Below are 27,671 nucleotides of genomic sequence, written 5' to 3'. Positions count from 1 at the left end.
TAGCTCTGAAGGCAGAGTGGAGAGTGGCAGCTGCTGGCCAGGCACCCAGCCCTGAAGACAGCACCGCTGCCAGCAGTAGCGCAGAAGTAAGGATGGCATGATATAGTATGGCCACCACTCTCCGGCCACCCAGCTCTGAATATGTGCAGTAATTTTTTCCCTAAAGCTTCTCATGCCCCCCCACCAGTTTGAGAACCTCTGAAGAGTCTATGGTAAAGGTATGGCAGGAATGTTTGAGGTAATAATTTTGTTAATTTATAATACTACTACAAAATTATAGCAAAGTGTCTTTGGAGAACCCCACTGTCTTCCAGTGAGGTCTGAACTCTGACCACCACTCAACATGGACGAACCATCTTTGACTGTGTGCTATATCAGGATGTACATTTAAGTGCTGCCACTTACACTCTCCTGCCAGGCCAATCTGTGTGCATGCACTTTCTGTCACTCACTCACACAAGTCACCCCCAGCCTACCTCTGTCACATACACAGCCCAACTCTCAAATGCATCTTTTCCGTTCATGCTCACAGTTTTCTTTCCTTGTATCTCTGCCTTATTTGATCCAAGGTCCATTATTAGATCTGCTTGCTGGTCCTTGGAGCCAGATAGACAATTGTGCCATGGACTGTCTCATAAAGCAAGGGTTGAGGATGGGGAGTTGAAGAAGAAATGCTCTGAGAAGCAGCCAATAGAGCTGCAATCCTGACAGGCCTCGTGGTCAGTCTATTAGCTGCTATCCCTTCATACACCTACGAAGGGAAGAGATCAAGAATAATTGGAGATCAAGAGACCTAATAAGTCCTTTCCATCCCTAATTTCTAGTCTATGGAGACTAGACTCTCTCTGCCTTCCTAGCAGCCTCTTCCTAGAGGGTTTGGCTTGGCTGCACTACAGTTTTATTGTTAAATGCTTCTTTCTGTCTCAGGTCACTTTATGCTTCATAAAGCTCCAACTTGGAACCCCCCACAGGAACATATACTTTGCTTACAATCTAGTCATGATAGCATAGGCTATCAGCTAGCTGGAGAAGGATCCTGCTGCCAGTTGTGGGAGAAGGCATAGATTAAATAAGAGAGAGAGAGCAAGAGAGAGAGGGGAGATAAAAGAGTGAGAAAGGCGCCTAAAGGAGGATTTGAATATTCTTTTTCTAATAGTACAGAGACTGTTGCCATGTACACAGGTGCAGTGATGTGTCTACAAAGCGGCAGTATCTCTTCATCTACATGGTTTGTGATCTCCTTATTAATATTTATTATTTGTATTAACATAGCAGCTAGGAGCCTAGTCATGGATGTGGACCCCATTGTGCTAGGCACTGTACAAGCACAGAACAGAAAGACAATCTCTTATGTCTGTTCAGTTTGCTAGCCAATCCCTTCCCCACAGAGTCTGCAGTACTGAGAGATGGACTATCCCAACTTTGCCATGTTGTAGCAGAGTATGAGAAAGTAGGGGTATATCTGTGTGTGTGTGTGTTGTGGAGAGTTACTTGTCTTTATGCCTGTGATGATAGTCACTTCCCACATTTAGCATAGGAATGAGAAGTCCTATTAGCCACCTCTTCCCAAAGACATCCTGCAGGTTCTTCCTCCAGGGCCGGGCTCTTACCACCATCCCCTTCCGCACCTGGTAGCGAGTTTGCCCTCGTAAAATCAACAGTATCTGGTGGGAACAGAAGCCAGCACAGGCAAGTCCAATTCCAAGCCAGAGGTACAGCATGAGAATGATAAACATTTCAGAGCTAAGGAGAGCTCCTGCAGTTCCAGAGCCAGGAGAGGGGAAGAGAAAAAAGAAACAACATTTTATACACACCCCACATATTAGTATATTAGCCATCCAGAAATATTCAACCTGCAGAGCCCTGGAAACTGAATTATATTCTATAACAATTATACAACTGGAGAGCTAGAAGGAAAAAGAGAATTAATCATTCTAATTATTCTAATTGAAGTATTTCATTCATGATAATCAATGCAACTAACACTGTTGGGGAAAAATATTAAAATGGTAGAGGTTAGACTAGACTAGGGTTTATACTGTTAATATGTAGCATCAGGGCTTGTGAAAATTCCACAAAATATAAAATGTATTTTAATCATTGTTAGTAACATTTTCAAAAGTGCTTAAATGACATAGGGCCTGTCTACATGGGATGTTTTTGCACATGAAAGCAGGGTCTGAATCTACAATGCACTAGCTTGCAGCACAGTAGCATCTCTTGTGTACATGGCTACAGTACGCTAAAAGACTTATGGAAACATTGAATCTAACAGGTATTTCTAATCATTGTTTTGAAAAAGTTATATATAATTTTATACACATATAAGTACTAAAAAATATGGGCAGATCCTCAGCGGGTGCAAATTGGCCTAATTCCATTGACGTCAATGGAGCTGTGAAAATTTACAGCAGCTATAGTTCTGGCCCTATATATCTCTCTCTATATAGTGTGATATCAGTATATGGGCCAATTTGCACCCGCTCAGGATCTGCCAATATTTTTAGTTCTGATATAACTATGAAATGTATCATAACTAATTCTTTACAGGTCTTTTAAAAGAACCTCTCACCAATGTTGAAGTGAGCCGATTAACGGGCATCAACAATATAGTGGATGAAGCCAAACAACGAAGATGGAGGTGGCTGGGGCATGTGTTGAGAATGGATGCTGATAGACACCCTCGTATTGCCCTACGATGGACACCACAAGGAAAAAGGAGGAGAGGTAGACCATTGGGGACGTGGCGAAGGACCATTGAAGAGGAAATGAAAGGTATGGGAATGAAGTGGGATGAACTCTGCTGTCTCGCTCAAGAACAAAATGAATGGAGGAGAGTGGTTGGCGCCTTATGCTCCACAGGGAGTGGATAAGAAGAAGAAGAAGAAGAATTGAAACTATCAGGTCACAACCTGCCGCCAACAGAGCCAGGGGGTGGGAGGTGAAGGAGAAGAGACTGTGAACTCTGAGCAGATTCTGAGAGAGGAAAAGTTAGGAATAAAAATCTGTTCCAAACAGAAAAGTGTTTGCAACCTTTCCCCCAGTGCCTGTGTGAGCAAGATCTGAATGAGCTGGGGGGAGCAGGGGGGAGCAGCCTGTGTGTGCATAGACACGCCCACCCTACCTAGGTGTGCAGCATGATGGAGCTGCTTTCCCAGAGTGATCCCTGTGGGCTGGCGCTGGGTTACAAAACACGCGGATGTGCCTGAATATTTGGACGCTAATATCTAAACTGTATCATTATCATCTCTAATGTCACCTTTCCCTCCTGAAGAGAAGAATGTAGGTGCGGGGGGGAGGGGGGGGGCAACACAAATTACTCTTATCCAAGCTCTCTCAGCAGAAGTCACCATAAGGAATGTTGCAGGAGTGCTGGCTAGTCTTATAGCCAGTCCTGCCTCATCCTCTCTCACCAGGAGTCACCAGAACAGGGCTGGGTGGCTGGCAGTAAGTAGCTCATGGCTCCTCCAGTTATTGGAATTGTGTTATACAGGATTTCAGAGTAGATGATCTAATAGTCTCCTCTGGCCTTATGAATTCCAGCTTCTCCATCTTGAAATGCTGTAATTAATAGTTTAGCTGTTGGCTGCCACAAAATTACACTTTGACTTCACTTCACGTTTTGGACTTGGCTAGGAGAGAACATTCACAGGATGATTTTTTTCATACAGACTACAGCATCTGGCTTTTCAGTCCTGAACACTTGAACCATTAAACATTGCTTTTAAATTCAATATCACCTTTCTTTTATTGTCAGATCCCAGTAAACATCATGCACAACATGGCAAGGGAAGAACAGATCCCCTTAAGGAGGTGAAGAATCCTTATACTAATTCGGTTAGTGAGGGTAACTTGAAATTTTGAATAGGAAGGTCAGACACAAGCATGGGCTTCTCAGCATTTATTGGAAGCAAGAGTGATAGAGATTGGTTCATTTTTCCTGATAATGCTCTGTTGGGAGCTGAGGATTTTTCAACAAGCCTGCAAGGTTTATTTGAGGCCATGATGCAGAAAGTCACCATGTTGTGAGAAGAGGAATCCTTTGTCTCTTTTTGCAAGTATAAAGATTTCCTGAGCCATACTTAATGGACGTAAGGTTTATTCATCTTATTCTTAGGTTATCCAAATAAACAGTAGTCTATAGTTTTGTTAGTAAATCCAATCTGACAGACATTTACAAAAAATACCCCTCATTTGCCCATCATTACCAGAGCCCATTTTAAATCCAAATTTACTTCTGTTCCTTGTGAACTTGATGTGATCTCACTCTTATTGCTGCACATTATTTATGCCAGAAATGCTGAATCATGATGCTTAATTTATAGATATTGGGACAAATTCTGATATCCATGCTGGCTCTTTGTGCCTCCTGATCACAGATTCTGGCCACAACTAGCCAGCTGAGAATTAATCCAGCTGGCATAAAACTAGCAGATCCATCTCCAGTGGTCACCTGCTGCCAGCATAGAGAGCATGTCAGAGGAGGAAAAGGATGTGTTGGAGTGTGGTGGAGTTCTGCTCTGCTGCACTGATCCTCAGTTAATACATGGTCCCTCAGGGTCCATACACTAGTGGCATAAGTTAGTGAAGCCTAGGGTTTTGCTCTAACATATGCCAGGGTTGATAAAGATCAGCCCACAGAATCAAAGAGCCATAACCAGCCCCCTGGTGGCCTCCTCACCTTTTCCCCCACTCCATTTTGCTGTGTAAAGCATAGCTTAGAAGAGGAGAGCATCAAGTCAGACATTATTCATTCTGAAGAAGTTTATCCAACGTTATTTAAAATGTGGTTCTACTTGGAAAAGTGACTTCACCAAAATCTCATGGCAGGGTTCCATGTCTATTGTCTTTCAGTGACTACCATGCCAAAATTGGATACTTTTCTAAGTAAATTGCTGCTTGTTTGTTTTTAAATGCCAGCCTTCTCAGCCTGGAATCTGAAAATCAAGCTGGGTTCCTTGTGGCTCATGTATCATTAGCAAGATTCTGCAATCAAAACATAGTAACAATCCTGTTGATTCATGACCCCAGAATACAATCCTGGTCCTCTCCCTGAGCTGAGTGGCTCTGCAGGGGTCAGAGCAGAAGTCCTGTTTTAGTCAGTAAAGTGAGGAGATCTGATTCTGATACACACAGGCTGCAGGTCTGATGGTTAAAAGAATGACATTTTTACTTAGTCACTTTCAGAGTACCACTAGTCTATAAGCTTTCTGTGTAGGGACTTTTCAAATGCCCTTCATTCTAGGGTTTTGTCTCAAATTTAGACTTGGTGCATTTGAAGGGGCTCGGGGGCATGGTGAGATGAGGAGGGACAGAACCAGAGGTGCTGAGGCAGAGCTGTGGAAGTAGGATCAGGAAAAGAAGTTAGAGGAGTAGGGGGAGAATTGATGAGGAGCAGGAAAAGATGCAGATTGGGAAAGGGCACCTTGAAAGGCATAAAAAGGCAGGGTCAGCAGCAAGAGATTATTCCTCTCAATACATTTGCTTTTGGCGTGGGGGGCTTTCAGAGATCAATGGTGGCTCTCAAACTGTGGTCTGCAAAGAACTAGCTGGAGGTCTGTGGAGAGCTGGTTGGTCACATCATACTATTTCTCTTCTTTGTTTCCACCTGCTAGATAGCATTAAAGGAAGCTAGCATAATTTCCTAACACTGATTTTCCATGCGAGCAGCTGCTGTACTTGCCACAGGGAGGAGATGTGGGGTGAGGTGTGTTTATTGGGAAGGGAAAGGAGCTGGGTCTGGGCTTGTGTCTAATGAGAGGGGTGATTGGACTGGGTGATGTCTAATGGGAAAGGAAGTGGGGTTGGATGTGTGTTTTATGATGGGGAGATGGGGCAGGATGATGGTGAATGGAAGGGGAGGTGGGGCTGAATGATGGTGAATGGGAAAGGCGGTGGGACTGGGTGTGTGTCTAATGGGAGTGGAGGAGTGACCAGGTGATGGCAAATGGAAGGGCAAGTGTCCCCCAGTCAATCTCTATTAGGATATGGTCCCCCCCTCTGAAGAACTTGAGAACCACGCCCAGGCACCCAGGGAGGATAATGAGTGAAATTCTTTCTCCTGCTGCCTAGTTGCACTGTACTGTCTCTGTGCCCACCAGGCCTGCTCACTGACGCTCTGTCTTAGGCACTGGGTTTGGGTTTTTTTTAGAACCTAATAAATTATGAAGAGGGCTGTGTCTGGAACCTGGCTGGGGCCCAGCCTCGATTTCAGTAGGGCCTTTGATCACAGTGCTAAAGTACTACAGGAAATGTACACCAAACCTCAATTAAGAGATCCTTGAGCACAGGAACCCCTCTCTTCCTTTTCTCCACCCTCTACCCCTCACAAAGTTGCCTGGGAAAGAGCAGGACCCAAGTGACACATTTGAGCAAAGAGAGACCATGTTCTTTCTCTGGGAGAGAGGCCGCTTACCTGAGAAGAACTGGCTGATGGAGTGAGGCAGGAGGGTGAGGAAGGCCAGTGGGTTTGCAAAGGACATAGAGAGCACTGCAGAAATGTAAGCCACCCCTGCCACCAGGGAGTCGAGACAAGCCAATGAGGTGTAGAGGCAGAACATGACAAAGTTCCGCATGTTCCTGCTCCCGATGCAGTTCCCTGTGAAGAAACAGTGGTGGTCATGCCTTTGGGTGACTCTGGCACACAGTCTACAGAAGTGGGTGCTGGGCAAGGCTGAGCAAGGGGACCTGCTTCCGTCCGGCTGGTCCGCCACCACTTCGGCTCCTCCGCCCGAGTTCAGGCACTTGCCCAGGTCCTCAGGGGAGTTCTGTATCACAAGGATGTAGTTCCCCAGGGCATTAGCTGAGAGGAAGAGGAATAGGGCCCCATGCAGCAGAGCAGGAGAGAAAAGTGGGGTGGTGGAAGGGTCTTTGAACATGCTGGGGATGAAGAGAAAGAGCTGGAGGACGAAGGTCACTAAGGAGATGCACAGGAAGTAGGCTGGAGCAACAACATTGAGCACCCTGAGAACTAGCATTGTGGATTACATTCCTGCAGGGAGAGCAAGAAGAGAACAAACATCACCGCCTCGGACGGATACTTGATGCGTCCATTTCCTTCCAGGTTCCCCATCCCCCCCGCCTCCCCTCGGCTCCCCTGTTTGCTCCTGGTAATGCCCTCTCTGCTGCCCTCCCCCGCCCCTCCCTCCCGTCTGCCACACTCACCCCCTGCAATGAAACCCCCACCAGTTCAGTGGCGTGTGACAGAGACAAGCTCCTTGGGGAACGATCGCTCCTCATTTCCGAGCTGTTACTATCACAGCCCCAGTCAGTGCCTGGCTTCAGGGAGCTTGCAGGCGGCACTGCCACTGAGATCCCAGAGGCTGCGGTGTCTGGAGCTCTGTCTGCCGGCTGCATCAGCACCAAGCTCGCTCCGCGGCTCCCCCTTTCTCTACTACAGGAGTTCCTGTTACAGGCAGGGTCAATTTTTGTGTTGCATGTCAGAAGGAAGGTGGGGGAAGAAGGGAAGCGAGAAAGGGTGGATGCTCTAATCCACTGCAATACGGATCAGATCCAAAATTCTAATTTATCCGTTGAAGCCACAGATCTGCAGATTACCTCAATGACTGTTGTCCCTACATGCGCAAAATTAGGAAATGCACAAAACACCTGCTAAGTGCTGCCCCAGCTGCAACCTTCGGCGTTGTGCGAGGAACTCTGTAACAGCAACAGAGCGCTGTGTGTGTGTGTCTGTCTGTCGTTATTGTATAGTCAATACACGTGATTACACCAACAAGCAAACAAAACCCCCTAAAAACCAAAGGTACAAAACAGCAGCCATCTCGGCAGGTCCACGCCAGCTCCCCCAACACAGCGATGACTACGTTCAGCTTTCTTTTTCCATCTGTGCCAGGCACATATAAAATGTACAAGGGTACAAGGACATATGACAAATAAATGAAGCAGGGAGCCGCCTGTTCCAGCGCTGCCCGCTTTTTACACTCCCCGGCTGGACCTTATCCACCATTGTAAGGAAACTTCAGCCTGGAACTTAAATCGGAAGCACATTTGTCCCTTACACTTTAAAGATCTAGTAGCCACTGGGAACTTTCTGTGGTGCCAACACTGGCAGCCCCAGCCTGGTTCTGGCGGGACCGCTGGGCAGTCTCCAGATCAGCTCACCCCCCTCTCCGAGCTCGCCCGGCTTGCTGGCTGGCTGGCACACGGAATAACCTTGAAATCCCCTTGCTTGCTGTTTTTAGGAGTGCATAGTTGTTGCTCTTGTTACCTGGCTGCCTGGATCTGCTGTGGCCGGAGTCCAAGGGAGCTGGGAAGAAGCTGGTGGCCCTTCGAGGCCAGCCGCTGGCTTAGCAGCAGCCGCGGTGTGAACAGCAGAGGCTTGAGGAGCTTCCCCCTTAGCAGCCCTCTCCCAACAGCCGCAGGCGGCTCAGTGGGGAGCTGTCCCTTCAGCACCCCCAGCAGGAAATAGGGCGCTGTCCCTTCAGTGCCTCTGGCAGGAGCCCTCCTGGGAGCCGTGGCACTGGAGGCAGCTGTCCCTGCAGCACCAGCCAGAGTATTGTGTGCCGCTGGGCCCCGGCACCTCGGCTCCCTCCCTCCCTACCAGCACCCCGTACGCAGCGGGAAGGTGTCCCTATGCGCCCTGGAGCCTGGGCTCTTCAAGCCCCTCAGTTCCACCGGTTGTAGCACAGTGGAGCTGCTGGCAGTGGGGCAGGAGACGGGAAGGAAGAGGAATCTCAGCTCACTCACCCAGAGCCCAGAGCAGGTCCTGCCTGCTGCAGCCCGGCCGGCTGGAAACTGCTGCTCCTGCAGGTGCCTCAGAAGGGGGGAGGGTGAAAACGTCTCGCCTGCTGCCGACGAGCCACTCCTGGGAAGAGCAGCAGCCCTGAGGAACAGTTTTGTGACGGCTGGAAAGTTTGGGAGGGGTTCTCTCTCTCTCTCTCTCTCTCGGCTGGCAGCCTCCTCTTTTTTACCCAGATCCAGGACCTCTGGCACCCTAGTCAACTAATGAGCATTGAAGGGAGGGGAGTAAAGTGCACTGTGCTGTATGCTAAACGAGTCCCAGAGAACTTGTGCACAGAGCTTTAATTACTCATGTCCATACGTGCTGAGTAACTAGCACACTCTTCCCCCCCCCCCCCAACACACAATACACATGCACGCTCTCTCTCTCCAAAATACCTGCACACACACACACAAACACCCACACACAAGACATTGACAGACATTCACAGCTTGTCAAATAAATGTCTGACCTTTGAAAGGGGCACAAGGAGGCTCCCTGGCTTAGTGCTTTGAACCTCTGGAGACCAAGATTCAAATTCTGAACTGGTCACAGGCGAAAGAAAATACAGGTTGGTGACTGCAAACTGGTCCTAGGATTAATCCCTTTCATAAGAACCATCCTGTGATTCAGACTCATTAGCAGGCTCTGCTTTTGCCAGCGAGGCCCATCACTCACATCTAAATGGAGTGCATGGCAGGGCAGGACTGAAGTGCGCTCCTGTGTCTCAGCTTCTAAGGAGATACGCATTGTGAGAACTATCCCCTCACCCCCCCCCCCCACACACACTGTGGGAGTTAGTGACAGTCAGATGTTTTTTATTTAATGCTTTTTTGTTTTGTTGCATAAATAACTTTTTTTTTCTCAGCTCACTTTCATGATTCAACATATCAGAGAAAAAACCATTTAGGATAACAAAAGCCAGAGGAAGCCAGGCCTGTGCACAATGGAGCTGAAATGAGACATGACTGAGGTGCACTTCAGCAGAAATGTGGGGAAAACTGGACAGCATTCACCTATCCTAATGATCTCCCTGTCATGATCCCAAATAAACAAAATCTTTTAATATTTCCTTGACTTATTGATTTTAAACTAGAGTGAGCCTTAAAAGAAGGAATATACCAGCCTAGCTTCTACTGTTAGACAATCAGAGTTTTCTTCTTATTTTAACAGCTTACGTCAAAATAACAGAAAAAATACATTGAAACCTTTTCATGTAATGGAGGCTCATTGACTGAAGGGAATGAATAACATGAAAGACATTAATTCTTCCTATACTGGTAGCACCACAAGCTACAGTTTATTAATGAAATGTATAAGAGAAAGTGAGCAGCTTTTCCCACTGGAGTGATACAGTGGCTAAATTATGCCTGCTACTTTCATTAACATGCTCTTCCAGACTTTGATGCTCACAATTTTGTGACTAGCAAAATACTGACTTAATATTTTAAAATATGGTATAAATTGTTTTTCTCTGTTCACATTATTGTGTTTGTGCAGTGCGAGATTGGGGAGGAGGGGTCAGGATTAATTCTCGTATAATTCCATTGACTTCAGTGGAGTTATATCAGGGAGGAATTTGAGTCTGTGTTTGTGTGTGTGAGAGAGAGATTTGAGAAAAGCTAGACAACTTAGCTTGTTCACTCACCAAAATAACAAGAGCAATGGTTAATTTGTGGGTATGTATTAAAACAAATGACATCAATATTTACTTCAGGAATTGGTATTATTCTCTCCCTTCCCCCATCCCCAATGTCATACTGGTGAGAGAAGCTAGACTGATTGACAGAGAAATGTAAGTCTCCCGTTTTCTCTTTTAGAGAGGCAGTGTGGGCTAGTGTACAGGAGACCTAGGTTCTTTTCACAGCTCTGCTGCTGGCTTGCTGGATGCCTTTAGATAAATCACTTGACCACTCCATTCCTCAGTTTCCACATCTGTAAAAACAGGGATAAGAACATTTACCTCCTTCAGAAAGGCTTTGTGATCTCTGTATGAAAAGCACTATATAAAAGGCCTAGGTATTATTATTATTATTATTACTACCCATTGCACTGGTACTTCTTGGAGAATGGCACTGTGAACTTCTCCCACACACCACTCCAGAGCCAGCCCCCAGTGTCTCACCCCTGACTTGGAGGGAGTTTGATCTCCATGGTCCACTGACCCTTTAAACTGACCCTGAGACAGGATCAATTAGTGCCAAGTGTGAAGGTGATTTCTCTGATGTGGATAACTGACTACTAGGAAGTAGAATGGAAATTCACTAACTCTTTCCACACAATCTATCAAACAGCCATCATTTGATGGCATCTTTTGGTCACCACTAACCTGGGCTACACTTGACCATAGTAGATGAAAGTCTCTATAGCAGGGGTGGGGAAACTAGAGTCCAGGGGCCGCATCCGGCCCTTCAGACATTTTAATCTGGCCCTTGAGCTTCTGCCGGGGAGCAGGATTGGGAGCTTGCCCGCTTTGCGCATGCTGTAGCTCTGCGCGGCTCCCGGAAGCAGCAGCATGTTCCCCGTCCACTCCTATGTGTAGGGGCAGCCAGGGGGTTCCACATGCTGCCCCCACTGCAAGTGCCTCCCCCGCAGCTCCCATTGGCCGGGAATCGTGGGCTACACTTGACCATAAAGGGGGACATGCTGCTGCTTCTGGGAGCCGCTTGATGTAAGCACCGCCTAGAGCCTGCAACCCCACCCCCAAGCCCCAACCCCCCTGCCCCAGCCCTGATCCCCCTCCCACCCTCTGAACCCCTTGGACCCAGTCCAGAGCCCCCTCCTGCACCCTGAACTTCTCATTTCTGGTCCCACCCCAGAGCCTGCACCCACAGCTGGAGCCCTCAACCCCTCCTGCACCCCAACCCCCAATTGCGTGAGCATTCATGGCTTGCCATACAATTTCCATACCCAGATGTGGCCTTTGGGCCAAAACATTTGCCCACCACTGCTCTATAGTCTGTTCCCTGAGACATCCAATCCACTATGCTTGGCCCATGTTAAGCAAAATAAAATGCAGTGCCAGCCTATTCCATGTTTCATGCTCTCTGGCTTCACATCTAACAGCGGTCATCAGTGAACTCTCACTAAATCACAGCCCAAATTATGTTTTTTTTTATATTTTTCCAATAAAAATGTGCATAGCTTCAAACAGTCCCATTAGGTTTGCATTCAGGAGACAGCCCATTGGTTATATTTCACAAAAGTGAGTAATTTAATACATGTTATTTGATTCTATAGTTTGGATGAAATGGATCCCATCTGTAGTATGTTCAGTGGTGCTTGTTTCAAATTTTCACTTAAGGTCTGAATAAACCTTATATCTTTCCAGTTGCTTTTTTTCCAGTCAATTACTTTTCAAAATCAGGACATTCATAATATCTGGAGGGTTTTCTGTTTTGTTGTGTTAGGTAAGATTGAATGTTAATCAAATGTGGCAGACAAAACCTGATGTCTTCTGTTTAGTCAAGAAGTAAAGTAAAGAATGGGTATCAGAATGGCAAGATTACCCCACACCACTCACCAAGAGACATCAAACCTGCATTGATGGGGGCACCAACATTATGGGGCAGAGGGGAATTCAGTACCAGGGCCTTGTTCAGTCCTTAGCTACTCTACTGAAATTGTCAACAAGGGCCAAGACTTCCTAAAATCAGAGACTAAAATTAAGCTCCTGTCTATAATTGAGAGCTGCTGGCCATTGAGCAGTATTGAAAGGCAGGTGGGATGAACTTGGGAACATAACATTATGTTCCTGTTTTTTGACCTAGGTTGCCAGTCATGCTGTGCAAATTGTGCTGGTGGCTTTAGTGATTATGGACACCTGTCAATAAGGGAAAGGACGGAGATCAACTTGCTCACATTAGGGCTATTAAACAGTTGATAGAAGGTGATGAATTTCTGATACTATCAGACTTGTTCTGGATTTGAATCTGTGGCCTAGAGATTGAAAATGAAGTATAGGTAGTTCCCTGATCCAGCCAATCTTCATCCTCCTCCTCCATCATTAGCTTTAATGTGGAAATACACTAAATGACAGCAGCATGTTCCCATCTGTGTGGGCCAAGCTTTTGTCTGGTTTGTTTATTTGTTGATGTCTCATTATGTCTTGTCTTTTCCAGGGCTTATAACTCAGCTGTAAAAATACGCTGTGGGCTAAAATTTGGCATATAATATATCTATGAGGGAACACATTATGTTTTCACACTTTGTCGCATGCCAAAAATCAGTCTGGGCTAGTTTTAAGGTGTCTAACTGGAAAGTTTGCTACCTAAAGACACATTCTTATTTCAGACATGTCTTTGTATGTCAGACATATTCAGGTCATTAATCCATGTAGTAAATAGGGGGAAAGGAAAATGAAAAAACAGTTACTTTTCATTTAGAACCATATTCTTTCACATCTGCTTGTGCTAACCTTGTCCAGTGACAGTGTCCTAAGGAACTTTAGCACATGGATTTATAACACTTAGCAGATTGAGCAAGGCAAAAAAGGGTCAATAATCTGTGAATTTATAAAGATTTACAGAACAGGCTGTAATGGCTCTTTGGGTGATCTGAGTCTATCAGGCTAAATCTCCTTTTAAAGAAGTGTCTAAATACTAATTTATGCAAAAGATCAGGATGTTCTCATTCTCATTAGAAAAGCCAAAAATCAAATGGACCAAGAAGCATGAACTCTAAAGTCAGATCTAGATAAGGAAAAGTGACTGTGTTTAAAAATGTATTCACTATCACATTTTAACTAACATGATTTTGAACAGGACTTTGCACCTAGTGTACACAAGCCAAGTCAAATTTAAAAATATTAGCTGTCTTGATTTGCAAAGCCCCATATGAAATTGGACCTGGCTACCTGAGAAACTGTCTATCCTGTGGCAACCAAGGACCTCCCACAACACTTCACTTAATGATGTTGCTGCGGACTAATAGGGGAAGGCTTGTGACCACAGGAGACGGAACCTTCACAGAGCCAGACCAAGAACTTGGAACTCTTGCCACAAGAAATAAGAATGGCCACTAGCCTTGTCACATTCAGAGTCATATATAAGTCCCATCTCTTCACTCAGACTTTCCCATAATAGTACCCTAATTCGCTCAGTCATTCATCTTCAAGAAATGCCCTAAGCCCATTTTTGGTGGCAGAAAAGAAAGAGCAAAAGACTAGTGTCATAGTTTAAGTAATGAGGGGTGTTTGGATACTGTGTTGGTGAAGGCCATGTAAGTGCCTGGTTAGGTAGCTAGATAGAGCAAGGAAATATCGGGCCTGTTTAAAACAAATGTACCAAGTAACAATTTAGCATGTGCTCTTTTTTGTCATGAAAGCTGTTACAGAAATTAAGATTTGACTCATTTGCTGCCGGCTGCTGATGTTGGGAAACACCAACTTTCTATGATCAAATAAACTTCAGCAAGCCAATAAATATCTGCTTAAAATAGAAAATATTGGAAGGAAAATCTCCCATGGAGACAGGTGGAAAAGGAGCCCCACGTGAAGGGAAAGGTGCCCATGCCTTAACTTAGTTGCAAACAGATGGCTGAAAGCCCAGGCAGGAAGGTCTATAAGAGAAAATTCTCAATCAGCCCTGCAAAAGAGAGTGGGGGCAAATCAAAAAGAGGCCAACAGCAGAGAACATAACCAAAGGCTAAATCCTGCAAAGTTCTGAGCACCTTCTGCAAAGTGTGAAATGCCCCCAATTCTGATATTCTTCACTGCGACTTGAGGGAGCTCAGCATCTTTCAGGCTCTATGCACCTCAGGTAGGTTCATTTAGGACCTGATCCAGCTCCCAGTGAACTCAACAAGAATTTATCATAGTATCTGAACTAAAGCCCATGAAGGCTAACAGCAAAGGTGCCTAACCACATCAATTTGATTTCTGTGAATTATTTTGTTTAAAACTGATTCTTTTTAAGCTTTTGGGCATTAAAAGCTTCTGAGAAGGCAGCAGTCCCACTGCTCATGGAAGAATATTGTAGTTAGAGCCAGTAGCTGGTTAATGTTCCTTTAATGCTTGGTCATTTCCGTGTAGAGTTCTGCAGGAACAGAGCACTTCAGTGAGTATAGAATGTAAAATAATAAATGTAAATATTAATTACAGGAGCAGATTAAAAACCTACATAAACAGCAAAGAATGTGTGAAAGTGATCAGCTCAAACAACCTTCTGTCAACAGGAACAATCACCATCTACAAGAGCTGTCCACTCCTACTTGTGTTTACTGCTGCCGCCCCCACATTCTCACACCCACGTACCATGGTGGTCTGTTGCTATTTTGTATTGCATTCTTGATCGAATTTATATCGTACAGCCCAAGAATTTTTAAGTGTCATGCACATCTAGGGCACCCTATAAATAATATATAACAATAACACGTTCTCATATTCATAATCGAGTCACTGCTCATGTGTTGAATATTCACTGCCCAACAGATGGTTCTTCTTTTGCTGCCTCCAAAATGGAAATGACCAGTTGCTAAAGATAAAATGTTCCTTTCCTTTTGCTGTTTCCCTGGGGCTCTTCCTTGAAGAAATTGCCGCTCCCTAGAGAAAGAAACCTCTCAGTCTGGGAAGGAGTGAAGTCCGATATGAAATATAACACATTTCACCATGGAGAACAGAACAAATTTCTAAACCAGTGCTATAAAATAGACTGCTGCTGCAATGTGTCCTGTGGGATAATGCTTGTTGCTTCTAGTTTCTCCTGGCTGTCACTCTCTACCCTAGAGATTGACTGTATTTCAATGGTGGTGTAGGAATATAAGTTTGTAAACTACTTTGAGTGCTGTTGAAATGTAAAATATTATTATTATATATGTGAGTACTGCACATGCTTATGTTATATATATCTGCTAAACAGTGCATATATCAGTGATTCTAACTGAACATATGTTAGACTAAATATCTTACATTATATAACTTCTGCCATCTTAAAGGCTCCCAAAGTGCATACCTATGCAGGGATCACTTCCTTCATTACCAAAGGGCTGCCACCTCTGGGGTAGAACATGGCAGCTGTTTAACAGCATACAAAGATACAATGATTTAAGACTGGAAATGAAGAATTGGGGAAGGTGGGAGGAATCCTCAGCTGGTGTAAATTGTCATAGCACCATTAAGTAATTAAAGCTACAGGGGAATTTAGGAAAGCTGAGTATAGCTACCCAAATTGAAATTTGGGCAGAACACAAAGATTAATCTACTAACTTTTTTGAAAAGTGCACAAGTGATTTAGGATTTAAGGTAACAAGCAATTAGGACTTCAAGTTAACCTCTCATCTGAAGCCAAGTAACTCCCACCACAAAGCATTCCCTAGCTGCCAGGCTTGCCAATGTTTCAGTACTGACTCAGGGGCAATATTGCTACTTACAGAGTCATCAGCACCACTTCCTGTAACGACCTGGTTCCACACAAACATTCATCAGGCATAACTCAGATAAACTAGTGAGCATTGAAGAGAACACAACCCATAGTGACAAGGCAGTAAGTGTGATCAGTGGCAGTAAGATGAACATTGTACTCCATGCTTATTTTTGTGTCTGAAAAACTATAGTGTCTGAGTGTTTTGTGTAATGAATTCACCAGTCTCAGCAGGACTCTGGGAAAAGAAAGTAAGTGTTATCTAGGGAATCCAGGGTCTGATTCTGCTGCCCTTACTTAGGTTGAATATCATCTTATTCTGCAATTAAACCCATTTGTTTTAATGGGACAAATTAAAGTGCTGCTCAGTAGAAGTAAGAGTGGCAGAATCAGGCCTTCAGTTTTGGAATTTTTGAGGCAGCTGAGCCTGTTTCCCTTAGTTGTATGGTCTTGGTAGTCTATTTCCAGGATCTCTGGTGGCAAAATTCCCAGAGCAGGGCTCCTGCTTCCCTGTCCCCTGAGATGTGCAATCCTGTGTTTCTGTCTGAGGGAATGCAATGTCATAACATCAGTATTCCCATATGTGCTGGATGGAGAGGTAAGTGGAGAGGCACACACAGATCTTGTAATGCTGTCTCCCCTGAATGAGCCATTTGGGTCTTTGATGCTAGGGGACAGGGATCTCCTCAGTTTCAGCGTGAATATAGAATAGATGACTATCTCTTTCTGAGTCTTCCTGAGGATGGGCGCCCTTTTGACCATTTTAAAATAATTTCTGGTGCCTAAACATTGTTTAATCTGCATGTGAACTAATGAGAGACCAAGAGCATGTCCACACTGCAAGTGCAAATATGCTAACGGTCAGAATTCCCCAACACTGCTAAAGCACAGATCCATTTTGCAACGTAGACAGGATCTTAAGTATGTCTCTGACCTGTCCTAAAGTCCTGGGCTGTCCAACTCTAACTGTGTGGTAGCCAGGTCTCCCAACAAGGTTATAGACAGGTCTCAAGTCTGTGCTATTCACTGAGGGGGGTGTGCCCTGCCAGGGAGAGTTTGGAAGCATTTAGTGAAGCAGAAAATTTGCATCAGGCAAAGAGAAAAAACCAGCTTCTTAGTGTTTTACAGTAGCTGATGACTGAACACAGGAGCCATCACACCTGTTTAATTTAAAACAAACAAATAACATCCTTATTACCCCTGTGAGCAAGCCCAAGCTAGATTCATTGTATTGCTATCAGGAACTCTGTGTTTCAGATACTCTGGAGAAAGGGGGAACTCTTGTTATTTTTCATTTTTTCCCCAACCCTAGGCCTCATCCTATAACAGGGATTGGCAACTTTGGCACATGGATGTGCTGGCCGCCACTTCCCGCAGCCCTCATTGGCCTGGAACAGCGAACCATGGCCAGTGGGAGCTGTGATCGGCTGAACCTGCAGATGGTGCAGGTAAACAAACCGGCCCGGCCCACCAGCAGATTTCCCTAACAGGCTGCATGGCGTGGCCAAAGGTTGCCAATCCCTGGCCTATAGGAAGGTTTTTGAGGGATAAAGGTAGCTGGGAAAATTAATAAAACCAGTCTATGTGCTGCTTGTACATATTACTTTATCCCAACTCCTCAGTATTACGGGAACAGTTACATTAGGGATTAAAGGAGGGACATAAATCCAGAAGGATTAGAAGAGCGCAAACATTAAGGAGAGAGATTAATTATTTAGAGTGGACCTAGAAAGTATAGCTAGAAGAAATAGGATGATATTAGGAAGGGAAAATACAGGTTAAATGTCTGGAAAGACTCCGTGGTAGTGAGATGGATTAGGGGAGAGAGACCCATTGCTCGGAACAGGGAAAATGAAAATAGAAAGAAGCACCCCTCTTTGGGATTTTAAAATCGACTGTTTGAAATCCCAGATGAAGCCCATAGATGGTGCTGCTTGTTTAGCTAAAACTCCCCACAGCCCCCGCCAGTGGACACTGCAAAAGTCACAGTCAGGAAATGGGCTCATGCCAAATATTAAACACAGCCAGCATGAATATCTCCATCGAGTTGATTTTAAAAGCTGGTCTTGGCCCTACGGGACAGAGAGTGCTGTAATGGTTAAGACGGCAGTCATACTCTGCAGTATATAAAAACCACACACAGAAAACCTCCTTATGAAATACACAAAGAGAGAGATACAGAGACCTTCTGGTGTTACTACATTGGTTTGTGAGGCACTCGGCTATCATGATGATAGACAGAATATAGATGGGCACAGATAACCTCTTCTCTCCTGCCCACACAGGATATGCTCACTTTCCCCAAAATATTTTGCCATTCTGTCATCTCATGGAAGGGGGGAAATATCAGACCAGAGGGAAATATTGGCAAAAATGAAGTGTGTAGCATTTCCAGGTCATAGGTTTTAGGAAGGGGCTGGGCTTCAGCCCAGAATCAACTCTTACCTGCTGGCTTAGAGATACGAAATAATGAATCCAGAGTTAGTTTAACTTGCTCTAAGAATATGTCTCTGGTGAACTCTCTTAGGCTGTGGCATCATCTCCCAAGGGAAGTGCTGGAAGCCCCATTGTTTGAGGCATTTACAATGAGATTGGACAAAGCCCTAGTACAGAGGTGGGCAAACTACGGCCCACAGGCCACATCCAGCCCGCGGGACCCTCCTGCCTGGCCCCTGAGCTCCTGGCCCGGGAAGCTAGTCCCCGTCCCCTCTCCCCCGTCCCCCACAACCTCAGCTCACTGTGCCACCAGCGCAATGCTCTGGGTGGCCGGGAAGCGCAGTTGCTGAGCCGTGGCCTGACCCAGTGCACTGGGCAGCATGGCTGTAGTGTCACCAGCCACTGGTGCTCCAGGCAACATGGTAAGGGAGCAGGGAGCGGGGGGTTTGGCTAGCGGGCAGGGGAGTTGGGGGGTGGGTGGGCAGGGGGCGGGGTCGTGGATAGGAGTCGGGCAGTCAGAGGGTGGGGAAAAGGGGGGTTGAATGGGGGCAGGAGGTCCAGGGGGGCAGTCAGGAAGGAGAGGGGAGGTTGGATGGGGCAGTGGGGGGCAGTCAGGGGCAGGAGTTCCGGGGACAGTCAGGGGACAAGGAGAAGGGGTGGTTGGATGGGGCAAAGGTACCAGGGGGCAAGTCAGGAATGAGAGGGGGGGTTGAATGGGGCATCAGAGGGCATTGGGTGCGGGGTCCCCGGGGGTGGTCAGGGGACAGGGAACAGGGGGTGGTGGATGGGGTAGGTGTCCCGGGGGGGCTGTCAGGAACAGGGGGTTGGATGGGGCAGGAGTCCTGGGGGAGCCGTCAGGGGGCGAGAAACAGGGGGCCAGTCAGATAGGAGGTGGGGGCCGGGCCACGCCTGGCTGTTTATGGAGACACACCCTAACCAGCCCTCCATACAATTTTGGAAACCCGATGTGGCCCTCAGGCCAAAAAGTTTGCCCGCCCCGCCCTAGTAAATTTACAACAAGCAACAATCATTCATTGGCTGGGAAATCGATTAGATCAGCGGTTCTAAACCTTTACCATACTGGGACAACTCCCCCTTCTATGTAGCTGGGAATCCCTCCTCCCACATAACAATATGGGAAAGGCAGGGTACTCAGCCTCCTGACATCTATTGGGTCACAATCCCCAGACTGAGAACCCATGGATTAGAAGATCTAAAAGATCGTTTTTCTGTTTCTAAGTTCTGTGATTCGGTGATCGAAACAGTGAGAGATCTGATGAGCAATGCAGCTAGGCTTTGGTACAATTACACACCAGAGCCATACAGAAAAGAACAGTTTCCCACAGCTGGCTCCACTCCTATCAGCTAATCCCAAACTTCCACATACCAAGTAACCAAGGGAAAGGAGGAATTGCCACACCGGCTGGACTCCAGCATCAGGCTTTGTACAGATCTGAAGCACAGTGTCCCTCACACAGACCTCTTTAAAGAGCTCCAGATGAGAAGTTTGCTATTGGCCAATGAAGCTACTGAACTGAACCTGGATAAAACCTCACTGATAGGGAGACTGATACTAAAGCATAGGGGACCAAATTCAACTCTATGTAAACAGGTGCAATTCCTACTAACAACAAATAGATTTGCACCAATTACACCAGGCCTGAATTTGGTCCCAGATCTCTACAAACTTTTGCTTCGTTTCATCACTTTATGTGGCCTTTCATAACCTGAGTATGACAGGGGTTGATGTCTTGGGAAGAGATTTGCAGCACTCTTTGGTGGATGAGACATCAAGCCAATTAAATCCACACCTAGCTTCTGGAGACCTCTTTGAGTAACTGTTTACTGTAAATGGATTATAGACAATACTTCTGCCTGAGTGATTATTCTATGGTTAACTCCAGAGTCCCTCCTACCTGGCTGATACATGAGCATCCAACCTTCTGTTCAGTTTAACAGAGGATTTAACAGTGAACTACCAGATTATGTTACTCTTCCAGACTAGATGGTTGTAGGGTTTGAAGATGTGGTTTACTCACCCCTCTGTGGTGCTGGCCAGAAAGAACAGTGGGAAGAGGAATCCCGCAGCCCTGTCAGGTTGGATTGATCTATTGTTGCAAGTGTTGCAATAAGAAATGAGACACAGAGTAATGTAGTGCCCTGAGCTTAGAGTTTTAACCAGAAATCCTGAAGTCTAATCGGAGCTCTGACACTGACTTGCTGTATGGCCTTATGCAAGGTATTTCCCTCCTCTGTGTCTCAATTTCTCCATCTGTACAATGGGGATACAAATACTATAACTGATTCCACTGCAGGGTGCTGCGGTGACTGCTGTGGCATGTGGATTCTACAAGCTGTAGCCCTCACCGGGTACCCAGAGACACATTCCAAGTCAGGGGGATTACTTTACTAGGGCTGCCAGAAACCAAAAAGTACAAAGACCCTTGGCACAATTACTTTAACAGTTTCAGCACAGGCCAATCCAATATCAACCCCGGGGGCAGTCCTACCCAGGAATATAAAGGTAACAGTAGCCAGTGGATACCTCAGGCCTTATGCAAGCCAGGGATACACCCTCCAGTCCACCCCTCTCCTGGAGGCAGTGAAGCACCTCCACCAGCCAGAGCACAGTTCTTTTGTGCATTATGTCACTGGGGCCTGAACGCACTATTCTCCTGACACCCTAGTTGTCCCATGCCCCCTGTGCTCAGACTGCTGCCCTCTATCTTGCCGTAGCAGCTGCTGGCCTTGTGCCAGCCCAGCTCTCAGCCTTACACTCCCTACTCTCAGGCTGCCTGCTACCTGGTCTTCCCTCAGTAGCCAGTTCCCAGGCGGCAGCCTCTGTCTTGCTGCTCACATGCAACCCCTGGGTCTCTCCTGAGCCAGTCCCCTGTGACCTTTGAATAGCCTATTTCCTGTGATGCAGGGATTATCGAGCCCTTTACTGCTGGCTGGTTGTAGAAATGGTTAATATAGCACCCTCTCCTGGCTCTTTCCCTCCAGCCCAGCTGCACTGGGGGTAAGGTACTCGTAGTGAGCCGGCAGGATCATTACAATATTGATCTGCCTACTGCACAGGAGTATTGTGATGCTGAACTAGTTAATGTTCGTAAAGCACCTGGAAGGTATGAAGGACTAAGGACAATAACTATAACAATGGTGAAACTCCTCTGAGGGAAGAACATTCCCATTGGAAAGGCCCCCTCTGTGGATAGAACTGATTTGCTCATGAAGATCAGGTTAGAATTTCTGGACAAGCTTTTCAAAAGTGACAGAAGACAGTACAGCCTCTTCTGGGATAGCGAGGGTCCCATTAGGCCAGTGATGATCATGAATGTTACAGAAACATAAACAGACAGTGACCAGTACATTGATAGATTTATTAGTACTAGGGCTGTCAAGCGATTAAAAAAATTAATCGCGATTAATCGAACTGTTAAACAATAATAGAATACCATTTATTTAAATATTTTTGGATGTTTTCTACATGTTCAAATATATTTATTTCAATTACATTACAGAATATAAAGCGTACAGTGCTCACTTTATATTTATTTTTATTACAAATATTTGCACTGTAAAAAACAAAAGAAATAGTATATTTCAATTCACCTAATACAAGTACCATGGTGCAATCTCTTTATAATGAAAGTTGAACTTACAAATGTAGAATTATGTACAAAAAATAACTGCATTAAAAAATAAAACAATGTAAAACTTTAGAACCTACAAGTCCACTCAGTCCTACTTCAGCCAATCACTCAGAGAAACAAGTTTGGTTACAATTTGCAGCAGATAATGCTGCCCACATCTTGTTTACAATGTCACCTGAAAATGAGAACAGGCTTTCACATAGCACTGTTGTATCTGGCTGTGATGTTCCCCTCTGGTGTTATCTGGACTGGTGATCTGCTAGGCCACTCCAATCCTTGACTCTGGGAGCCAGCCTGACCCTGCACTGCTGTGAGAACCCCAACTCCTGGGCTATTCACGTACAGCCTCTGACATGTAAGTTGCTCCCAGCTACTTGCAGGCGAATGACACTAGCCAATATCTTCGATCCCAGACACAACCCTAGGAACCTCCGTCTTGCAGTGTCCAGTTATGCCTGCTGGACGCTGCAAGGTTATATGAGTTTGTTAATTTAACAAAAAAATTGATATGTACCAGGCTTGTTATCCCAAAGGGAGCCTCTGACACACTTCAAACCAAAAGCATTGCTTCAGGAAGAATAAACAAACAGATTTATTAACTATAGTGATAGATTTTAAGTGATTATAAGTCAAAGCATAACAAGCCAGAGTGGTAACAAAAATAAAATAAAATATAAGCACACAGTCTAAACTCTCAACCCTATTAGACTGGGCAGCAACTAGATTAAGCAGTTTTTCTTGCCCCACTGGATATTGCAGTCCTTAATACACAGGGTTGTTCCTTAAACCTGGGCCAATCTCCTATGTTGGTGTCTTATCTTCTTCTCAGGGTCTTGGGTGCTTGCAGCATAGGTGGGGGCAGGAGAAGAGCCCAGTATGTGTCCCCTCTGCCTGCTTTATGCACTCAGTCCATGTGTTTGTAGTGCACAAGTCCAGGCATGTCTGGGTGACATTGCTGAGTCTCTTCAAGCAAGGTTCAGCAATTCCCCTGGTGGGGCCTCAATCAGATGAGTCATTGCGTTGTAGCTCCCTTGCTGGACAATGGCTGTTGATGGGTTGTTTGACACCCCACCTGGGTGTTGGTTACTTTCCTTGCTGTTGCCTCTGGGGAGCTAATATCTGACTGATTCCCCCAACTTACAGGAAATAAGATATGCATGTCTAGCCTGGGTAAACTTATCAGATTCTGCTTCCTTTTGTTATCTTGTTAACTCACGCCCTTTTATCTGTATAAATAAGATAGTTTGAGTCTTGCATGGTGCTCACATTATCTGGATGTATTAGCAGAGCGCTTTGCTAATAAAACAGAGTGGTCTGACAAATTGTGAGTTCTGAGTCTAACTTTGACAGGACCTTCCCTTTTATCCCATGACAACTTAATTTACATAAGAGCCTTTGGTGAGGGACCTTGTCAAAAGCTTTCTGGAAATCTAAGTACACTATGTCCACTGGATCCCCCTTGTCCATGTTTGTTGACCCCTTCAAAGAACTCTAATAGATTAGTAAGACACGATTTCCCTTTACAGAAACTATGTTGACTTTTGCCCAACACTTTATGTTCTTCTATGTGTCTGACAATTTTATTCTTTATTATAGTTTCAACTAATTTGCCTGGTACTGACGTTAGAATTACCGGTCTGTAATTGCTGGGATCACCTCTAGAGCCCTTTTTGAATATTGATGTTACATTAGCTAACTTCCAGTCATTGGGTACAGAAGCCGATTTAAAGGACAGGTTACAAACCATAGTTAATAGTTCTGCAATTTCACATTTGAGTTCTTTCAGAACTCTTGGGTGAATGCCATCTGGTCCCGGTGACTTGTTAATGTTGAGTTTATCAATTAATTCCAATACCTCCTCTAGTGACACTTCAATCTATGACAGTTCCTCAGATTTGTCACCTACAAAAGCAGGCTCAGGTTTGGGAATCTCCCTAACATCCTCAGCCGTGAAGACTGAAGCAAAGAATCCATTTTAGTTTCTCTGCAATTACTTTATCGTCTTTAAGCGCTCCTTTTGTATCTCGATCATCCAGGGGCCCCACTGGTTGTTTAGCAGGCTTCCTGCTTCTGATGTACTTAAAAACATTTTGTTATTACCTTTGGAGTTTTTGGCTAGCCGTTCTTCAAACTCCTCTTTGGCTTTTCTTATTACATTTTTACACTTAATTTGGCAGTGTTTATGCTTCTTTCTATTTACCTCACTAGGATTTGACTTCCACTTTTTAAAAGATGCCTTTTTATCTTTCACTGCTTCTTTTACATGATTGTTAAGCCACGGTGGCTCTTTTTTAGTTTTTACTGTGTTTCTTAATTTGGAGTATACATTTAAGTTGGGACTCTATTATGGTGTCTTTAAAAAGCATCCATGCAGCTTGCAGGGATTTCATTGTTTTGTTTTTGAGTGCAGTTATGTAACAAAAATAAAATCTACGTTTGTAAGTTACACTTTCACAATAAAGAGATTGCACTACAGTACTTGTATGTGGTGAATTGAAAAATACTATTTATTTTATTTATCATTTCTACAGTGCAAATATTTGCAATAAAATAATAATATAAAGTGAGCACTGTACGCTTTGTATTCTGTGTTATAGAAATCAATATATTTGAAAATGTAGAAAAACATCCAAAAATATTTAATACATTTCAATTGGTATTCTATTGTTTAACAGTGCGATTAATCACAATTAATTTTTTTAATCAGTTAATTATTTTGAGTTAATTGCGTGAGTTAACTGCAATTAATCGACAGCCCTAATTAGTACTCATTACAGCAGTGCCAAGAGGCTCCCATTGAGACTGGTACCCCAGTACAAATAACCAGTAAGAAACACTCCCTTCCCTAAATTGCTTGCAGCTTTAACAGGTGAGACAGACAAAAGGTGGAAGGAAGACATACTCCATTCAGACATAAGACTGGGCACTAAGGCTATGGCTACACTAGAAACACTACAACAGCTGCACTGTAGCTGTGCTGCGGTAGCACTTTACTGTAGACATTTTCTCCAGTGATGAAAGGTTCTTCCTCACCTCTCTGAGAGGAGGGAGCTAGGTAGATGGAAGAATTCTTCCATCGACCTAGTGGTGTCTACACGAGGCCTTGGGTCAGCTTAACTACATCACCCACGTGTGACATTTTTCACAGCCTTGAGTGCTGTAGTTAAGATGACCTAACTTTGTGGGGTAGACCAGCCTTTTGGCACAGAGAGGTGTGGTGACTTTCCCAAGGTGTCAAAGGAAGTCTAGCTATTCCCCCCCATAATCCACTAACATTCTCATTAAAACTACTGGACTATCATTTTCAGACATCCCTGCAGTTAGTCTTTCACTGCTGGAAGCATCAACATAAATATCATTTACCTAGTCAGTAGGTCAGATGCTCAGCCTGGAACTTCTTCTAATCTGTCAGGAGTTGAAGGACAGGCCTTTTGCCATAAAAAAGATAGGAAAGGGATTGCGTTGGATCTCTGGCCTCCATGTCATGAAGTATTAGCAATCTCTAGGCAGGCTGTTCACAGGGGCGGCTCTAGCCATTTCGCTACCTCAAGCACGGCGGCATGCTGCGGGGGGACGCTCTGCCGGTCGCCGGTCCCGCGGCTCCAGTGGACCTCCTGCAGGCGTGCCTGTGGATGCTCCACCGAAGCCGCGGGATAAGCGGACTCTCCGCCGGAACGCCTGCTTCTGGGGGGGCACTAGGAAGGGGGAAGGGCAGACTGCCCTGGCAGTAGTGGAGGGTGGCAGCCCTAGCCTGGGCCCTTTAAATCCTGATTTAAAGGGCCTGGGGATTTAAAGGCTCCGCCTCTTCCGGTGGAGGCCACGCCCCTCCTCTGGATTCCAGAGTACCGGCAAGTCCTTTAAGTTATTTTCACCCCTGGCCCTATAGCACAATGAGTCCTTCCTGGGCACAAGGAGGGCAGTAGCTCTTCAGTCACATGTACAATATTTATTCTGCTTTCCTTGCCGTCATGAGTCTCAGCCTAGGGTGCGCACGCTGGCCAAAGTCACAGCCTGCTGCGGTCTGCAGCTTCAGGCCTCATTTACAAGAGGAATTAATGATTTTCTTCTCTGGGATTTAGAGCAGGGGTGGGCAATAACTCCACGAATTTTGGTAAGTGATCCTGGGCCGCACATTTCTACTATATTAATGGAGGGGGTGTGGGGTCTGGAAGGGAGCTCCAGGCTGGTGCAGAGTGTTGGGCTGCAGGAGAGGGTGATGGGTGTGGGCTCTGGGAGGGAGTTTGGTGCAGGAGGGGGTTCTGGGCTGGGGCAGGGGATTGAGGTGCAGGAGGGGGTGCAAGTTCTGGGAGGGAGTTTTGGTGCAGGAGAGGGTTCTGACCTGGGGCAGGGGATCGAGGTGCAGGAGAGGGTGCAAGTTCTGGGAGGGAGTTTTGGTGCAGGAGGGGGTTCTGACCTGGGGCAGGAGGTTGGGGTGCGGGTGGGAGTGCGAGATGGAGGCTCTGGCCAGGAGGCGTTCACCACAGGTGGCTCCTGGCTGGTGGCACAACAGGTCTCAGGCAGGCTGCCTGCATGCCATGGCCCCACACCGCCCCCGGAAGCGGTTGGCTGCTAGCACCATGGCACGTCTCTGTACGCCTATTGGCGGGAGGGGGGCAGGGGGTATCCGTGTGCTGCCCATGCCTGCAAGCACCATCCCCGCAGCACTGGCCAGTGGGAGCTGTGAGGATGGTGCTGGGGGCAGGGGCAGTGCATGGAGCTGCCTCTCCCCTGCCAGGGCGTGCAGCGACATGGCAGCAGCATCCGGCCGCTTCCAGGAGTGGCCTGGGGCCACTGAAGGCAGGCAGCCTGCCTGAGCGCCCCGCTGTGCTGCAGGACTTTTAGCGGCCTGGAGATTGCAAGGGGGCAGACAAAGAGCCTGGCAGGCTGGACAGAAATGTTAGATGGGCCAGATCTGGCCCTCAGGCCCTATTTTGCCCACCCCGATCTAGAGACATGCATGATCTGGGCCAGAATCAGGAAGGAGCAAATCCCTCTAGGGATTCTCTCCAGCCCAGCTAGGTCTTCCTGCCTTTCATGTGGCTCTGATCCCAGAGGGGGCTTTATGGGTGGGGAGGGTGAGCTGGAATTCTATTCATTTGGGTTGGGGGATGCGATAGAGAATGTGCTGGTTTAGATCTAATGTCAAGATATAAGACCAAGATTTTCCAAAATGATTAGTGGTTTTGAGTGCCTTAGTTTTCAGGAGTCCAACCTTGAGAAGCCTCCAAAGGACCTTGACTTTCAGAGGCCCAGTGGTCTGCACTTTCTGAAAATCAGGGGCCCTTAAGGCATCTCCAGGTGGTGACCCAAACACCGAGGTTCCCAAAACCACTATTCACTTGGACAATCTTGGCCAGTAACTTGAAAATGTAACTAATTCTCACGCCGAATCCCTGAGCCTGGTACTCCCCTGATGTGCACTCAGTGTCACTATTTATATCTGTGCAAAGCAGGTGCAAAACTGGGTCAGAACAGGAGCATTTA

The 27,671-nt window shown here is 45.9% G+C and overlaps 1 protein-coding gene across 1 annotated transcript; it reads right to left on the bottom strand.

Annotated features, from left to right (window-relative positions):
* Positions 1-1,480: 1,480 nt before the first annotated feature.
* On the bottom strand, positions 1,481-8,777 carry ZDHHC22 (zinc finger DHHC-type palmitoyltransferase 22). The gene is made up of 3 exons (XM_039538949.1): positions 8,707-8,777; positions 6,416-6,991; positions 1,481-1,756 (listed from the first exon to the last, which is right to left on the bottom strand). Exons 2-3 carry the CDS (start codon positions 6,975-6,977, stop codon positions 1,488-1,490), a joined length of 831 nt encoding a protein of 276 aa, XP_039394883.1. The 5' UTR covers positions 6,978-6,991; positions 8,707-8,777; the 3' UTR covers positions 1,481-1,487.
* Positions 8,778-27,671: the final 18,894 nt, after the last annotated feature.

The sequence above is a fragment of the Mauremys reevesii genome, linkage group 4 (assembly GCF_016161935.1).
Source record: "Mauremys reevesii isolate NIE-2019 linkage group 4, ASM1616193v1, whole genome shotgun sequence".
In the NCBI taxonomy this organism is placed as follows: Eukaryota; Metazoa; Chordata; order Testudines; family Geoemydidae; genus Mauremys; species Mauremys reevesii.
This window is presented reverse-complemented; position numbering and strand designations above follow the sequence as displayed.

Bases quoted from the DNA above. Each gene is read 5' to 3' on its own strand.
- ZDHHC22 (XM_039538949.1), bottom strand. From the start codon at position 6,977: ATGCTAGTTCTCAGGGTGCTCAATGTTGTTGCTCCAGCCTACTTCCTG. The intron at 1,757-6,415 runs GTAAGCGGCCTC...CTGGAACTGCAG, and splicing joins CATCAGCCAGTTCTTCTCAG to GAGCTCTCCTTAGCTCTGAA.